Genomic DNA, 18835 nt, shown 5'->3' on the forward strand with positions numbered 1-18835 from the left:
TAAAAGACTCTGGGGTGGGGGTTCAGGTCCTGGAACATGGTGGCAGAGGAGGACCTAGAGGGGGTTGAATTGTTATGTGGAAAACTGAGAAATGTTACACATGTACAAACTACTGTATCTTACTAGTGACTGTAAACCATTAATCCTCTCGATAAATAAAAGAAAACAAAACTGGCTATATCACTGATCTGACCCAAAATAACTAATTTTTAAAATATTTATTTACTTAAATTATTTTATTATTTATTTATTGGATAGAGACAGAGAGAGGGGCTGGTGGTGGTGCACCTAGTTGAGCGCACATATTACAATGTGAAAGGATCTGGGTTCAAGCCCCTGGTCCCCACCTACAGTGGGAAAGCATCACAAGTGGTGAAACAGTACTGCAGGTATCTATTTTTGTCCCTCTTAATCTTTCCCTCCCTCAATTTCTCTCTCTCTGTCTAAAATAAATAAAGATTAAAAAAAAGAGGGAGAGAGAGAGATACCTGCAGCCCGGCTTCACTCAACACTTGTGAAGATTCATTCATGCAGGTGGGGACTCAGGGCTTGAACCTAGATACTTGTGCATTATTATAACATGTATGCTCAAGCAGGTGCACCACCACCCGGCCCCTAAAAGATTTAATTTTATAGCAAGCATGCACACACACTTGCATGCACATGTGGTATTCAACTCTGGCATATGACACTGCCAGGGACTGAACTTGGAGCCTCTGGGGTCTCCAGCATGCAAATCCTATGCTAGAACACTGAGCTATTTCCCAAGCCCACTAAAATTTTAAATAAATCTATTTTTGTTTAAACCAAAACATTTATTGTGCAACAAACTGTTGACATCCTTAAGATGAATTGGATCCTGTAGTTGCTTGGGTTTATGTGTTGTTCTTTCATGGAATCTATGCTTGAATCTGCAGTATTCAATTTTCAGGCACCTCATTTGACCTGTCCTAGTGATATTTTGTCTTAGCCTTGGCTCTCCAGTTATTCTTTCTCTTGCATTTGGCTGGGTAGCCACATTTGCCACAGGCAGATTCTGAAGGTGATAGACTTTGGAGCCACAGCAGCAGCATGAGGGGTGTGTCTTGTTGCAGTGTTTGCTGAATGATGATGCTCCTTTCTTCATCTTTCTTCTACCACCAAAACTAAGGACCTGTAACTTTAAAAATAATGTTTTTTGAGTCTCTTTAAAGAAAAAGGGAAACATTGGGAATATTTAATCGTTATAAAATACTCCCAGCACAGAATCAACACTCAGCAACCTATCAATGGATCCTGTTCGACCGCCCTTCAGGGGTCCTCCCCCTGTGTACCCTTCTCATTGTATACGGATGCCAGGCTCTTGGCCACAAGCTCCTAAACCTTTGGACTCAGCTCTCCATAAGGCAGGACCTGTAGGCAGAGGCTTTGCATTTGGAAAGCCAGAGGAGCCAAGCCCACAGAATGGGCTACAACAGAAGGTAAGACTATTCTGGATGAGTAGTAGAAATAATAGATTTCAGAGTACTAGGAAAATTGTTAAAATGAATTTTGTAAAATTCATTTATTGGGCTGAGGAGACAGCATAGTAGTCATTCAAAAGGGCTTTCATGCCTGAGGCTCTGGAGTCCCAGGCTTAATCCTTGGCACTACCACAGGTCAGAACTGAGCAGTATTCTGGTGAAAAAAAAAAAATAAAATAAACTATTTATTAATGAAAGAGAGAGGAAGAAACCAGAGCATCAGTTTGGCATATGTAGTGCCAGGAATCAAATTACGGCCTCATGCATTGTGTGGCATGTTCTCTATCAACTGAGTTACCTTCTGGCTCCTTGGGAGCAGTATTTGTCTATTAACAAATCTCAAGGGATGGGAGATACTTCACTGAGAAGCACATGCAGCTTACCAAGCACAGGCCCCTGGTGAAAGTCCCAGCAGCATGTGGGAACACCTTGACAAGGGGGAAATTCCACAGATAATGGCATCTTGCTGTGATGTTTCTCTATTTCTCTTGTCTCCCTCTCGCTATCTGATATAAAAAGTATGAAAACGTTGATGCAAGAGTGTTAGAATCAAGCTGAGAGTAGGTGGAATTGCACATGATGAGGCCTAGGTAACATAAAAATAAAATAAAACTCAAAAAAAAAAAGAATTACTAAATATAGGGGGGAAACTTAATAATGCAGTAGTTGTAACAAATTTAGTTGACAATATCAAATGTAATGGGTTTAAAAGGAAAAATGGGAGCTGGGTGGTGGCATAGAGGGTTAAGCACACATGGTGCGAAGCACAAAGACTGGCGTAAGGATCTGGGTTCAAGCCCCCGGCTCCCCACCTGCAGGGGAGTCACTTTATAGGCGGTGAAGAAGGTCTGCAGGTGTCTATATTTCTCTCTCCCTCTCTGTCATCCCCTCCTGTCTCCATTTCTCTCTGTCCTATCCAACAACGACGACATCGATAACCAACAATAATAAAAAATGTGTACCTGTCAAGGAATATACCTTGCTAGGTGAGCTATCTACTATTCCTTTGTCTTTTTTTATCTTGCAACACTTACAGGATTTGACGGTTTTTGTTACTTATTAAGACTTCTAGAAAAGCCATTATTACTACTGGGCTTTAAACTACTTCTTAGAATAATTTTATTCTTTGACTTTTTTCTATAGGAATCTATGGGTTTGATCTCCATGTTCCGAGGACTGGGTATTGAAACGGTGTCCCAAAGTCCTCTGAAAAGGGAAATGCCTCATTTAGGTATGTGCACAATGAACTTGAGAAAATGTATGTATAATTGTTTTGTTCATAGATCATAATTTATCTTTGGAAAAATAACTATAATATGTTCAACTCATAATTATAATTGGGGTTTGGCCCTCTTATTCAGGTAGAGGCATTTTAGGTCGAGGTTTATCTACCAGTGTGGTGCACAAGGACAAAGAGGAACCTCGTCCTGCTTTTCCAGATCCTTCAGTGTTGGCAGCGGGTGATAACAAGATGGCAGAGGCATCTGTTGGTTGGAGTAGGTGGGTAAAGTTATATTCTCAGGTGACTATCAAATTCAGGTGGAATTTGATAGTCTTTTAAGTCCAAAGAGAAAATTCTAAGAAGGGTGGTAGTATCTTAAAAATATTGTTTTTTATTATTATCCTATTTATTGTGTAGAAACAGCCAGAAATTGAAAGGGAATTGGGTGATAGGAAGGGAGAGAAACTGAGACACTTGCAACACTGCTTCATCACTCGCAAAGCTTTCCCCCTGCAGATGGGGCTGGGGGCTCAAATCTTGGTCCAAATAATGGTTTTATATTAAAAAGTAGGTATTTTGGGGAGTCAGGCTATAGCTCAGCAGGATAAGCACAGGTGGCACAAAGCACAAGGACCATCATAAGGATCCCAGTTCGAGCCCCCGGTTCCCCACCAGCAGGGGAGTCACTTCACAGGTGGTGAAGCAGGTCTGCAGGTATCTGTCTTTCTCTCCCCTCTCTGTCTCCCCCTCCTCTCTCCATTTCTCTCTGTCCTATCCAACAACTATATCAATAACTACAACAATAAAACAAGGGCAACAAAAGGGAATAAATAAATATTTTTTAAAAATTAAAAAAATTCAGAAGAGTTCTTTCCACAGAAAACTGTTCCCACCCCCATTAAAAAAAAAAAAGTAGGTATTTCCCAAGAGTAGTCAGTGGCTGTTAGACCAATAACTGACTGCCATTCTCCATTGGACAGTTCACAACTTCATTTGCCCTCTTAAGGTGTCAACCTGATTTGTAGAGGTTCTTTAACCTGGGTGAGTCAGATTTCTACTTCATGATATGGTGGTTGCTTCTGAACGTCAATATTAATACTACTTGATGAATAAGTTATATTGGCATATTGGATTTGGGAAGAATCTTAAGAATGTGCTTGGTTCCTTCTGCTGATTTATTCTAGGAACAGAATGTAGACTTGGGAAAATAATTTAGATGGGGCCTAGGAAAAAGCATGATTAAGAAAGCCCTGATTTTCTCCATTTTCAATATTTCAGAATGCTTGGAAGAGGTAATTCGGATGCGTCTTTATTACCTTTGGGAAGAGCAGTTTGTGGTATAGGCAGAGGAATATTTAAGACTCCCAAGGCTCCAGGCCCGATTGCTAGGGATCCTATCCCACTGTCACCACCACCTCTGGCACCATCTTCACCGAACTCAGTGGATCACTCTACTAGAATTGTAACTGTAGAGCACAAGGAAAAGTAAGTTGAGAGCAATGCCTTCTCATGGTAGTGAGGTGAGAGGACACTTCCTCTTGTCATTCTCAGAAACTGGTTCTGTTGTATCTCAAATCCTCTGCATGTGGTAGGTAACTAGCATTGTTTTGTTTGACATTGAGGATAATGACAGAGATGGGACAAAATAGTGTTAACAAAATAGTACCAGAAATGTTTTTGTGTTTCCTTCCCAATTCACTTAGACAATTCTTTGTTGCATTGAAGTTAAGGTAATTATATAAGTACAATATTGCAGCAGTTCATCTTTCTCTATAGAACTAATTCTTAAATAGTTTACTTATTTAACTTATTCTGGTGATATTTCTAGGGCAAGTAGGATGTTCTTGTATTAGCGTCTGTCCTTTAAAGCTTGATTTCATATGCCTTGACTCTTGGCTTATATATATTTGGAATATGTGAAGAATTATGTATCTTCTTTCTTTCGTTTTGTTTAGTGATTTTTTGCTTTTTTTGTATATATAAGTGCTTTTTTAAAATTTCCTAGGGAGATTTTTGTGAAACAAGGATCAAAAGGAACCCCTCAATCTTTAGGACTGAATCTAATCAAAATACAGTGTCATAATGAAGCAGTTTATCAATATCATGTGACTTTCAGGTATTCAAAATTGTTTCTCTGTTCATTTCTTAGAGATCAGTAATTAAATAGCTTCTCTGGAATAGCTGAATATTCTCTATAAAATTTCTACTGAACCTCTTCTCACAACAATTCATGTACTCAGATCATACAATTAATGTAAAGTTAAGTTTTTGCTCATAGCTCTATTTGACAATGTATGTTTTAACTTAATGGGTGCAGGTTTATGTATAAAGGTTACAAATGGATTTATTATAAGGTTAAGGAAGTCTGGGCTGTGGGCGCACCTGGTTAAGTGCACATACTACCTAGGGTAAGGACCCAGGTTTGAGCCCCCACCATCTGCAGAGGGGATGCTTCATGAGTGGCGAAGCAGGTCTGTGGGTATCTTTTTTTCCCCTCTTTATCTCCTTCTCCTCTCTCAATTTTTCTATGTCCTATCTAATTAAAAAAATATGAAGAAAGAAAAATTGACACAGGGAACAGTGGAATTGTAGTGCTGGCACCAAGTTCTAGTAATAATCATGCTGGCAATAAAAGTAAATAAAGCTTAATTTCAGTACTTTATATTTGCACTGAACCCTTTCCTGACCCTTTAGCTTATTTTGTATCTGTAGGTTTGTACTGAATTCCAAGTACTTATTTTTGCCAGAGCACTGCTTAGCTTTGGCTTACGGTGGTGTAGGGGATTGGATCTGGGAGAATTAGGCATGAGAGTTCATTTGTATAATCATCTATTTCCCCTGCCCTTTTTATTTGTCATCATCTGGGATCTACTGTTTTAAACTGATTTTTTCAAAGGGAGAGCGCACCACCACAGCCCCAAATCTTCCAGTGTGTTGGGAGCTGGAATTACATTTGGGTCTTGTGTATGACAAAGCAGCCTTTCTCTTGTCAGCCCTGTATTCCTCTTTTAAAAGAGCATTATTGGGCCAGTGGAATAGCTCACTTGGGATAGGATAGTAATCTGCTTTGCCATATGTTCTACCCAAGTTGGAGCTGGCCCCATACCATATTAAACATGCTGTGGTCTCTTTTACTTTCTGCCTTTCTGTCTCTGTCTAAACATCTATACATGTACAGAGAGAGAGAGAATATGCACTGCTCCTTTCCCCCAATGGTATAAGATACATACCTCACAAAATCTGGATCCTCTACATTAGTCTTGTACCTTAATGTGATGGCTTTCCAATAGTAATCTAATGTAAATTTTGAGGGTGAGAAAAATAACTAGGATTTATTATTATTTTTTTAATTAAGAGTTAATAGTAGGCAGCTGAGTGGTGGCACACCTGGTTAAGTGCTCACATTACAACGCACAAGGACCCAGGTTCCAGCCCTTCCTCCCCACCTGCAGGGGGAAAGCTTCACGAGTGCTGAAGCAGGGTTGCAGGTGTCTCTCTGTCTCTCTCCCTCTTATCTCCTCCTCCCCTCTCAATTTCTCTCTTATCTCTATCCAATAATAAATAAATAAATATTTTTTTAAAAAAGAGTTAATAGTAATTTGAATTCTCCTAAATCTCAGTAGTCTTTAGCTGGAATTGTAAAAATGAGTGTATTGAGATATCTAGAAAATGTAGGAAGGTAGAAGATTTGCTTTTAAAAGACAGCTACAGGGTTGTAGGTAGCATAATGGTTATCCAAAGAGTTCTCATGCGTGAGACTCCAAAGTCCCAGGTTCAATTCCCCCGAACCCATAAACCAGAGCTGCACAGTGCTCTGGTAAAAAAAAAGGGGGGGGAGGCAGGTGGTAGCACACCAGGTTATACACACATAGTACGAAGTGTAAGGACCCAATCAAGGATCCTGACTTGAGCCCCCAGATCCCCACCTGAAGAAAGATAAATAAAAAATAAATAAATAAATAAAAAGACAGCTACTACAGGTGCAAGAGGAAGAAGTGGAGTTCATTTGAAATAAAAAAGCAACAACTAGGGGGAAAAGCCCTGGAGATAAGTGAAATAAAAAAATCAACAACTGGGGGGGAATGGATTCCCTGGAGATTAGTTAGAATAAGTAAGAGTTCTTCTAAATGAGGAGGTAGTTGATTTTGACTACAGATAAACAGTTACAGAATTTTCTTTTGTGGGCACCTTTGGTGATCTCCTTGTAACTTTGTTATAATTAAAGAGAAACAAACTAGGAAACATTCCAAATACCCAGCAACAGGTATGTGGCTAGGAAATTTGTGATAGCTATATCTCTAAATATACATTTTTATATACCTATATCTATCTCTAAGTATACATATATATATATATGCACATATCTGTGTATGTATATTACTCCCTTTAAAAAATGATGAAATCATCTTCAACCCATTTTGGTTGGAACTTGAAAGAATTCTAAGAGAGATAAGGCAGAAAGAGAAGGCCAAATACCAGGTGATCTTAGGAAAAGAGAAAGGGAAACACAGGATGAAACTTAACTGGCTTTGATGTATTTCAGCAAAGCAAAATACCATGAAGGATATTATTTATTTTATTTATTTTTGCCTCCAGGGTTATTGCTGTGGCTCAATGCCTGCACCATGAATCCATTGCTCCTGGAGGCCATTTTTTCTCCCTTTTGTTGCCCTTGTAGTTGTAGCCTTGTTGTGGTTATTATTGTTGTTGTTGTTGATGTTGTTCGTTGTTGGATAGGACAGAGAGACATGGAGAGAGGAGAGGAAGGCAGAGAGGGGAAGAGAAAGAGAGACACCTGCAGACCTGTTTTACCTCCTGTGAAGCGACTCCCCTGCAGGTGGGGAGTAAGGGGCTCGAACCTGAATCCTTACGCTGGTCCTTGAAGGATGTTTTTAAAGTAGGCATTGAGGGGAGTCCAGCGATAGCACAGCAGGTTAAGCAAAGATGGCACAAAGTGCAAGGACTGGAGCAAGGATCCTGGTTCGAGCACCAGCTCCACCAGCAGGGGAGTTGCTTCACAGGCAGTGAAACTGGTCTACAGGTGTCTATATTTTTCTCTCCCCTTCCTCTCTCCATTTCTCTCTATCCTATCCAGCAACAATGACAGCAATAACAACAATAACTACAACAATAAAACAAGGGCAACAAAAGGGAATAAATAAATATTTAAAAATATTTTTATTGTTGTTGTAGTTATTATTGTTGTACTTATTGATGTTGTTGTTGTTAGATAGGACAGAGAGAAATGGAAAGAGGAGGGGAACACAAAGGGGGTAGAGAAAGATAGACACCTGCAGACCTGCTTCACCGCATGTGAAGTGACTCCCCTGCAGGTGGGAAGCCGGGGGCTCAAACTGGGATCCTTAAGCCAGTCCTTGTGCTTTGCCCCACATACGCTTAACCCCCTGCGCTACCGCCTGACTCCCAAAAAAATTTTTAAAAACGTAGGCATTGAGGACCCAATGCACAATGGTGGAAAAGCACTTAAGTAGATGGTGGGAAGAAATGGCGTGCAGACACCCAACACAAGGAGAAGAGAAATTGTATCCATATGTCAGCAACTTTCCTATAAACCATTATTTCCCCCAATTAAATGATTTGGAAAAAATTATTATAAAGGCCTACATTAAAAGAACAAAGGAAAGAATATACCAGTGAATTTGGCCATTCATTTAAACAGAGTATAAAAGGAATGAGAAATTCAATGACTTAGGGGGCCAGGTGGTGGCGGTGCACGTGTTAAAATGTGCAAGGTCCCACATTCAAGCCCCCAGTTCCCATCTACAGGGAGAAAGCTTCACAAGAGGTGAAGCAGTGCTGCAGGTACTCTCTGCCTTTCTCTGTCTCCCACTTCCTCTCAATTTCTGGCTGTCTCTATCCAATCAGTAAATAAAAGATAATAAAATTTTAAAAAATTCAATGATATAAACAGGGTAGCAGAATTTCTCTGGAAATTTCAGTTAGGAAAGAGAAATAGTTAGAAAAAGGGTAAAAGTGAAGCCCCGATATAGGGAGTTGGTCATAGTGGGTCTTTCCTGAAATCTATGGGAAGATAATTAACATCATGAAGGAAAAACCTTTTCTCTAGAAATTGACTGATAAAATAATGAAACTGAAGACTGGTGAAATAGCAACATTGCACTGAAGAAAGCTTCTGTATTAAGGTCTTCTATTTCATTTACCTTTCTGTCCCTATCTAAAAAATAATGACACATAGGGAGCTGGACAGTAGCGCAGTGGGTTAAGTGCACATGGTGCAAAGCGTAAGGGCCAACATCAGGATCATGGTTCAAGCCTCCGGCTCCCCACCTGCAGGAGGTCACTTTGAAACTCCTCTATCTTCCCCTCCTCTCTTGATTTCTCTTTGTCCTATCCAACAATAACAGTTATGACAATAGTAACAATACAACTACAACAAGGGCAGCAAAATGGAAAAAATGGCTTCCAGGAGCAGTGGATTCATAGTGTAGGAACCAAGCCCCAGTGATAACCCTGGAGGCAAAATAATAATAATGAGACATAAAGGGTTATGAAATCCTCATAAGTTTCTATACTGAATAGTCTGTGGAGAAGATTTGATTTGACATTTCATGGTTATATTGATAAATCTGGGCCTTTAATGCCACAATGTAAAGAAGACACCAGGCACTCGAAAAACTACTAAGGTTATATTATAGCAGCCTGATAATTTTATAAACTTCTTCATACTATTTAAAAGGACTCTAGAGGGGCTGGGTGGTGGCATACCTGGTTGAGTGCACATGCTACAGTGTACCAAGGACCCAGGTTCAAGCCCCTAGTACCCACCTGTAGGGGGAAAGTTTCACAAGTGGTGAAGCAGGTCTGCAGGTGTGTGTGTGTCTCTCTCTCTCTCTCCCTCTCTTTCTCTCTCTCTATATTACCCTCTTCCCCCTCAATTTCTGGCTGTCTCTATCAAATAAATAAAGATAATTTAAAAATTTTTAAAAAAAGGACTCTAGAAAGACAAGATTGAAATACTGTGTTTAGGGCATAGTGCTGTTGATGTTTACAGATAGTTTCAACAGAGACCATCATGTCCTATAAAGCCTAAAGCATTTACTGCCTGTTCCTTTACCAAAAGGTTTCTTACCCTCTTGTATAAAATCTAGAATATATACACTGACATTAAAAAATTATCTTTCAGAGATGGAATTGTGAATTTTTTTTTATAGGTGCAAGTGTCCTTCAATCAAAAGTTCTGTTTTTAGTTAGATGTTTGAATTATTTAAATGACCACTAGATGGAGTAGTTGTTACAAATATTACTGCTGCAACTGTAGTAAAGCTGCCTTTTATATCAAATTAAATAAAGTTCTCTTTATTATTTTCTAGCCCCAATGTGGAATGCAAAAGCATGAGATTTGGCATGTTGAGGGACCATCAAACTGTCACTGGAAGTGTCACTGCTTTTGATGGATCCATTCTCTATCTACCTGTTAAGCTTCAACAAGTGAGATCAAATAGGAAGTGTACTTTTTGGGGTCAAACCTAACTGTTCACTTTGAATGGTGGGCAATCATAAATTTACAGAACATTTGAATTGTACTTTCCTATCTATAGAGGTAAGGCAGATGTCTGTATAACATAATTGATAAACAAACTTTTATATTTGAGCTCTTACAGAAAAGAATGTTTCGAAGTCTTTGACTTCAGCAACAAAGACTCATAGTTTCAGATTCAAGGGTCAGGAGGTATATACAATGCATGAAGACCCAGGTTTGAGACCCTAGTTACCACATGGGAATGCTGACAGAGCAGAAGCTTTAGCGGAGGGGAAGTAGTGCTCATTATCTGTCTTTCCCCCCCCTCTCGTTCTCTACCTACCTACGTACCTCCGTCTCCTTTTCACTTTCTTTAAGAAAAAAAAAAAGGCTATTGAGGATATTGGAGATGTGCAAGCACCAAGCCCCCAAAATAACCCTGGTGTCAAAAAAATTAAAAGGGATATCAACTGGGTTTCTCTTACCAAATCCTATCTTAAATCTGTTATCCTGCTGTGATTTTTGTCTACAGGTAACAAAGAGTGGGGGAAATAGAAAACATGCTTAAAATACTTAGGGCTGGGAGATGGCTCACCTTATAGAGCGCACAGTTCACCATGCTCAAGGACGTAGATGCAAGCCCATAGTCACCACATAGGATCACCATACAAAGGAGAAACTTCATGAATAGTGAAGCTGTGGTATCTCCTCCTTTCCTCCTCTCTCCCCATTTCTGCCTTTCTGAAACAAATAAACAGAAGTAGTCCATCAGGAGCAATGAAACTGTGCAGGCATGAAGCCCCAGAGAAGCCCTGGCAACTGAGGGGGGGGGGAGATATTTTAGTATTCCTTAAAACTTAGTTGATTAAAGGGTTGATAATTTTTTTACTTGAATATTTTTATTTTTACTTGGATATATTTGCTTGCTAGGTTCTTGAGTTAAAAAGTCAAAGGAAAACTGATGGTATCGAGATCAGCATTAGAATTCAGTTGACAAAGATCCTGGAGCCCTGTTCTGACTTGTGCATTCCCTTCTATAATGTTGTTTTTCGTCGGTAAGCAAATATTTGAAGTTTCAGTTTTATTTCAGTCTTGTTTTTATAGTGGTTCCATTCAAGAAACTTAGATGGGGTTCGATAGATAACCAGCTTGGTAAGGTGTGTGCCTTGCTGTGTTCACAGGTTGGATTTGAGCCCTGACATTCATGTTGGGAGTGAGATGACACTAGGGAAAGAGCTGGTGCTGAGTGTTTCTTTGGCTTTCTCTGTCTCCGCTTGAAGTAGAAAGAAAAGTAAAGTCAATTTGGGAGTAGTGAAATTACAAGACCCCAATGCTAAAAAAAAAAAAAAAGAAGAAGAAGAAGAAACTTAGAGCTTAGATAGTATTGCACTGCACTGCATAAACAGATGAGTTTAGAATCACTCAGTAAATCAAAAACTTAATCAAATTTAATCAAAAATTAACTTAAATAATTATAATTTGCCATCTTTGGGTATATGAAAACAGAATTGGAGGTAGCTGGATAGTGGGGTGAGTTCCTTTCGATTAATTAAGGAATTAAATTTAAATTAAGGCAGATCTTTGCGGAGCACTATTTAATAGTGTGGTTTGAAGAAGTAGTGCGCAAACAACTATGTTGGAAACATTTTTTCTTAGCCCCTTGAATTTTCTGGTTGCAGACATTGTTATAAATTGTTATACTATTCCCTACAGAACCTAATTTCTATTTAACTCCTATCAGGAGCAAACATAGATTCCTAGGCCAAACATATTCACAAACTTAGAAAAGACTTGTTTCTTTTTAGTTTGTAGTGAAAAATATAGGCCCAGGGAATGTGGTAATTGATAGAAAGCATATATTTACTTAGATTAGACCTTGGGCTGTTTCCCACACTGCACTGCAGTATTTAGCTGCCCCTCTCCCTATCTTACTTTTCATCCTTTAGGAAAAATGAACTGAGCCTAGAAAAATCAACTGTTTTTTCTTACATAGCAAATAAGAAAAGCTGTGGTTAGTTGCATATATTCCAAGATGAATATTTTGATATCTTTTATTTCATCAGGATTATTGTTGGTACAATATATTGTGCCAAGAGTGCCACCATTTCTGACTCTTTAGGCTTACAAAGAAAATGTAGCTAATAGTAATGGAATTTGATTAAATTTTTTTCTACTAGAAATTTTGCTCTTTATTTCAGGGTAATGAAACTTTTAGATATGAAACTTGTTGGAAGAAATTTCTATGACCCTACAAGTGCAATGGTACTACAGCAACACAGGTTAGTGCTATTTTTCTCTTCCTTTCTTTTGATTGTTCTGGAAATGAATTTTCACTGTAATCACTATATTTAGAACAAAAAAAAAATCTCAGCAGCATTTTATGTTAGTGTTATTTATCAGTTTAATCCCTTTCATTTTTGCGGGTTTTTTAGTAAGTTCTTAATGATGTTAATTAATTTCCTAGCATTTTCTTATTGTTACTTGGAGGAAAAGTATCTGCTCGAAGTATTATTTCAAATGAGGGACATGGAAGTGCCTGTGATTTATTTTTATTATTTTTATTTATTAATCTTTCAAAACCAGATTATTTTAAGCCAAATAATTATTTTTTATTAGTGATTTAATAATGACTGAAAAGGTTGTAGGATAAGGAGGATATAATTCCGTATAATTCCCACCACCAATGTTCTATATCCCATCCCCTCCATTGGAAGATTCCCAATTTTTTTTCTTTGCCTCTAGGGTTATCAGTGGGGCTCAGTGCCTGTACTAAGATCCACTGCTCCTGAAGGCCTTGTTTTTTTGTTTGTTTGTTTGTTTGTTTGTTTTTCCTGTTTTATTGGATAGGACAGAAAGAAATTAAGAGGAGAGGGGAAGACAGAAAGAGCAAAAGATGGACACCTGCAGACCTGTTTTACCACTTGTGAAGCAACCCCCTTGCTAGGGGCTCAAACGGGGATCCTTGCGTGGGTCCTTGTGCTTCATACTATGTGTTCTTAAACCAGTGTTCCACTGCCTGACCCCTAAGGTTCCCTATTCTTTATCCCTCTGGGTGTATGGGGTTCAGAAAGTGGAAGGTCTGCCTTCTGTAATTGCTTTTCCACTGGTCATGGGCATTGACAAGTCGATCCATACCCCCAGCCTGTCTCTACCTTTCCCTAGTGTGGTAGGGCTATGTGGAGGTGGGGTTCCAGGACATATTGGTGAGGTTGTCTGCCCAGGGAAGGTAGGTTGGCGTCATAGTAGCACCTGCAACTTGGTGGCTGAAAATGGTAAGATATAAAGCAAAATAAATTGTCTAATAATCAGGAACCTAAAGGTAAAAATATATCAGATTTGGGGTCTTTATGTTGGAAAAAGCTAGGAAGTCTATTTTAGGTATATTCCAAGGGCACATGACTTGACTAATTTTTGCCCAAATTATTGTTTTAAACTCATCTCTGGCTTATGATGGTGCTGTGGACTAAACCTGGACACTCATCCTCAAACATGAAAATCTTCTGTATAACTATAGTACTATCTTCCTAACAATCTGTAGTTCTTTTAGAATCCTAACTTTGAAAAAAGCTCACTTATCTCTACAGATTGCAGATCTGGCCTGGCTATGCAGCAAGTATCCGGAGGACAGATGGAGGTCTTTTCCTGCTAGCTGATGTTTCCCATAAAGTCATTCGGAATGATTCTGTGCTGGATGTCATGTGAGTGAATGGTGGGGTCTACCTTTTTTTTATTATTTCATTTATTTAGTAATGAGAAAGAAAGAAAGAAAGAAAGAAAGAAAGAAAGAAAGAAAGAAAGAAAGAAAGAAAGAAAGAAAATTACTCTGGTACAGGTGCTACTGGGGATTGAACTTGATGAGAGTCCAATTATTGAGAGTATAATTATCCACTATGTCACACTTCCTAGACCACAAGTCTACCTATAATAAGCTAAAAATTGAGGGCCGGGCAGTAATGCATTATGTTAAGCGCACATAGTGTGAAGCGAAAGGGTTAGCACAAAGATCCCGGGTTCGAGTCCCCGGCTCCCCAACTGCAGGGGAGTTTTTCACAAGTGATGAAGCAGGTCTACAAGTGTCTCTTTCTTTACCCCTCTCTATCTTCCCCTCCTCTCAATTTCTCTCTGCTCTATCCAACAACAGCAGGAACAACAACAGTAGTAATAGCAACAACACCAATAACAGCAGTGGAAAAAAGATGGCCGCCAGGAGCAGTGGCTTCATAGCAGGCACCGAGCCCCAACTCTGGAGGCAAAAAAAAAAAAAAAAAAAAATGGGAAGAGGATATGAACAGAATATTCACCACAGGGTGGTAGAGCAGCAGTTTAAGCTCACATGGCGCAAAGCACAAGGACAGGCTTAAGGATCCCCCCCCCCCGACCTGCAGGGGAGTCGCTTCACAAGTGGTGAAGCAGGTCTGCAGGTGTCTATCTTTCTCTCCCTCTCTCTGTCTTCCCCTCCTCTCTCCATTTCTCTCTGTCCTATCCAACAATGACGACATCAATAACAACACCAATAACTACAACAAGTAAAACAACAAGGGAAACAAAAGGGAATAGATAAATATTGTTTTAAAAAAGAATATTCACCACAGAAGAGACCCAGAAAGCCAACAAACATAAAAAATGCTCATTCACTGATTGTCAGAGAAATGCAGATGAAGACAACTGTGAGGTACCACTTCACTCCCCTGTGAGAATGTCATACATCAAAAAAGGTAGCAGTAATAACAAATGCTGGAGAGTTTGTGAGGACAAAGGAACTCTCCTAAACTGCTGGTAGGAACTTAAATTAGTCTTACCCTGTGAGAGCAGTCTGAAGAACTCTCAGAAGGCTAAAACTGGACCTATCCTATGACCCTGCAGTTCCTCTCTTGGGGATATATGCCAGTGAACCAAACACAACCATCCAAAAAGATTTGTATATACATATGTTCATAGCAGCACGATTTGTAATAAGCAAAACCTGGAAGCAACCCAGGTGTCCCAACAACTAACTGATCAGTGATTGAGAAAGTTATGATAATATAGACACACAAGTGACTATGATCTCACTCATAGAAGTTGGAAAATAAGAACAGAAGGGAAAATAGCAGAACTTGGATTGGAGTTGGTATATTGCACCAAAGTAAAAGACTCTGGGGCGGGAGGTAGGGTTCAGGTCCTGGAACATGATGGCAGAAGAGGACCTGGAGGGGGTTGGATTGTTATGTGGGAAACTGAGAAATGTTAAGCATGTACAAACTATTGTATTTTATTGTTGACTATAAACCATTAATCCCCCCAATAAAGAAAAAAAAAAGAAAGAGGACACACAGAAGTGGAAGAACATTCCTTATTCCTGGATTAGAAGAATAAACATTACTAAAATGGCCATTCTGCCAAAAGCAATCTACAATTTTAATATAATCCCTTTCAAAATTCCAATAGCATTTTTCAAGCAAATTGAACAACTTGTCCAAAAGTTTGTATGGAATCACAAAAGGCAATGAATTGCCAGAGCACTTCTTAGAAAAAAAGGAAAAATATGGAGGTATCACACTTCATAACTTCAGTTTATACTACCAAACAATGAAAACAGTATGATACTGGTATAAAAGTGTACACTTGAATCAACAGAGCAGAATCAAAAGCCCAGAAATGAGTGCACACATATACAACCACCTAACATAGGACAATACAACTACCTAACATATGACAGAGGGTCAAAACCATTCAATGGGATAAAGAAGGTCTTTTCAACAGATGTACTGGGAAATTTTGAGAAATTTAAGAAAAACTAAGGGAGAGACCAAGGGAGATGGTACAGTGAATTGAGCTCATTCTTTGCTTTCATGAAGCCCCAGATTCTATTTCCAGCACTTCATATGAAGGAGTGATGTTCTCAATTGTCTTTTTTTTCTTTTTTTAAAAATTTTTTATTATCTTTATTTATTGGATAGAGACAGCCAGAAATCAAGAGGGAAGGGGGTGATAGAGAGGAAGAGACAGAGATACACCTGCAACAGTTCTTCACCACTTGCAGAGCTTTCCCTCATAGGTGGGAACTGGGGACTCGAACACAGGACCTTGCACATTGTAATATGTGTGTTCAACCAGGTATGCCACCACCCAGCCCCTCAATTGTCTTTTTCATAAAAAAATAAAAAATGGTGAAGGAGGACCAGGGAGATAATTCAGTGCTAGAGCAGAAAGCTTGCATGCCTAAAGCTCCAGACGCCGAGTACTCCAGTTCCAGTACACTACACAATCATATACCAGAGCTGAACCAGTCATTCTCCTACAGTCATTCTCTATCACTCATATAAGTAAATAAATGCCCAGGAGATAGTACAGCAAACTAAGCTTCGAACTCTCATGTTTGTAGTCTTAGGTTCAACTCACAACATCCCACATTCCAGAATGATACTCTGGTTCTCTTTCCTACTTTCTCATGAGAAAATAAGTTTTAAAATAAAGAAAAATTAAAATGGGGGCTGACTCATGAGAAAATAAGTTTTAAAATAAAGAAAAATTAAAATGGGGGCTGAGTAGTGGCACACTTGGTTGAATGCACATGTTAAAATGCTCAAGGACCCAGGTTCAAGCTCCTAGTCCCCATCTTCAAGGAGAAAGCTTTGCAAGTAGTGAAACAGGGCTGCAGGTGTCTTTATTTGGGTCTTCTCCCTTTTTTGTTTTGTGAGTCTGGCTAAAGGTTTGTCAATTTTGTTTACTCTTTCAAAGAACCTACATTTAGCTTCATTGTATGGTTTTCTTATTTTCAGTGTTATTTATTTCTGCCCTAACTTTAATTATTTCAGTCCTTCTGGTTCCTTTGTTCTTCTTCTAAGCCTTTAAGGTGTGTGAAAGCAGGTTGTTTAATTGATTTTTCTTGTTTCCAAATGTGTGCTTGTATGGCTATGAATTTCCCTCTCAGTACTACCTTAGCTGTGTCCCAAATATTTTGATAGCATGTTGTCTTCATTTTCATTGAACTCTCGAAACATTTTGATTTCTTCTTTAATTTCCTCTTTGACCCAGTATTTTTTAAATAGTGTACTGCTGAGTTTCCATGTTTTGGGGCTATTACTAATCTTTTGTTGATTGTTAAGTGTTAGTTTAATTCCACTGTGGTCTGAGAAGATGCTTGGGATTATTTCAATGCTCTTAAATTTACTTATGTTGTCTTTGTGGCCTAACATATGGTCTATCCTTGAGAATGACCCATGTGGACTTGTATAGAATATGTATAGAATATGTATTTCAAACTACTGCTCACTCTTGCCTGGATTGACTTGTGTCTAAGTAAGGTACTTAAAGAGTTCACAGTTGTGGAAATTAATAGTTGTTCCAGTGTTATTTCAATCCCTGAGTTGAAGCTCAGTGTCTGTTAAAGCCTATTTTGTTCCTTTCGTCCCTGTAGGCTATGGGAACCTGAGGGCTTTTTTAACTATAAGTAGGCTTTTTTAAAAAATTAAATTTCAATTTTTTTATATTAATTTTCCCTTTTGTTGCCTTTTTTATTTTTGTTATTGATGTAATCGTTGTTAGATAGGATAGAGAGAAATGGAGAGAGGAAGGGAAGACAGAAGGGGAGAGAAAGATAGACACCTGCAGACTTGCTTCATCGCCTGTGAAGCGACTCCCCTGCAGATGGGGAGTCGGATCCTTACGCGGTCCTTGCGTTTTGCGCCACATGCACTTAACCTGCTGCACTACTGCCAGACCCCCTATAAGTAGGCTTTTTAGCTTAACCACTCACTCCTGACCAAGAGATAAATCAGGGTTGGGGAGAGATATCATAGTGGTTATGCACAGAGCCTCCCACACCCCAGTGATCCAAAGCCCCAAGGCTCAATTCAGCAGCTCTTCCAGCAGCCAGAGCCAAGATGGCAGCACTGTGAGTTCCAAAACAAATCCCATTTATACTCTGAGGGCTCTGTGGCTATTATTCACCATGTCTCCCAATTCATCAGGAGAACAGTGTGGAAAGGCTTCCACTATACAGCCCCACCTTTAGTCCACCAGGGTGTAGATCTTCTGAGTGTCCTGGCCAATTCTCTGCCCTGATGTCAGCACAGGGTCTCCGGACTCCTGCTCCAGCCTCCGAGGGGCAGTAGCAATGGAGACTAACAGTTGCATTTGGTGAGCCTTAGGGGAGTCCTATTCTCCCCTCAGCAGTCTTTATGTTGGTAAAACAGACTGGAGGTGGTGCCTCAACCAGCAAACTGCCGGACTGTTACCAGCAGCTCAGGAGTAGATATAGGCTTTACAGGAATCTCTCCTTATGGCTTCTCTCTGTTCACAAGCCACACGTGTTTGCACTCACTGGTGATTTGGTGGGTTCCCAAAGTAGTTCTAGTCCTGCCTTGTTGCCATCCCCAGTGATCTCCTTTGATATTCCTAGTTTCCCAGCAAGAGGAGAGGAGTCTCTGCCTGGAGATTTGCTGCTTCAAGTATCAGCTACTTCTGTTAACTTTCCTTGATTCCTCAGGCCTAGACAGACATACTTTCTGGGAATTTCCTGTGTTCCAGTGTGCATAGCATCATTGTAGAAGTTACCTTGAGAGCGTATTTGTCTGTAGTCTTTTTTTGCCTCCAGGGTTATCACTGGAGCTCTGTACCTGCACCACA

The 18835-nt window shown here is 39.5% G+C and overlaps 1 protein-coding gene across 1 annotated transcript in view; it reads left to right on the forward strand.

Moving 5' to 3' along the window:
* Positions 1 to 1246: 1246 nt before the first annotated feature.
* The window catches only part of PIWIL2 (piwi like RNA-mediated gene silencing 2), a 74562-nt gene continuing 56973 nt past the window's right edge, over positions 1247 to 18835 (forward strand). Inside the window, exons 1-9 of the mRNA XM_007529123.2 lie at positions 1247 to 1460; positions 2646 to 2733; positions 2864 to 3002; positions 4003 to 4209; positions 4730 to 4840; positions 10077 to 10194; positions 11156 to 11280; positions 12424 to 12504; positions 13810 to 13923. Of these exons, the coding sequence (XP_007529185.1) occupies positions 1269 to 1460; positions 2646 to 2733; positions 2864 to 3002; positions 4003 to 4209; positions 4730 to 4840; positions 10077 to 10194; positions 11156 to 11280; positions 12424 to 12504; positions 13810 to 13923 (1175 nt within the window). The 5' untranslated portion in view covers positions 1247 to 1268. The remainder of the gene's footprint in view (positions 1461 to 2645; positions 2734 to 2863; positions 3003 to 4002; positions 4210 to 4729; positions 4841 to 10076; positions 10195 to 11155; positions 11281 to 12423; positions 12505 to 13809; positions 13924 to 18835) is intronic.

The sequence above is a fragment of the Erinaceus europaeus genome, chromosome 19 (genome assembly GCF_950295315.1).
Source record: "Erinaceus europaeus chromosome 19, mEriEur2.1, whole genome shotgun sequence".
Classification (NCBI taxonomy): Eukaryota; Metazoa; Chordata; class Mammalia; order Eulipotyphla; family Erinaceidae; genus Erinaceus; species Erinaceus europaeus.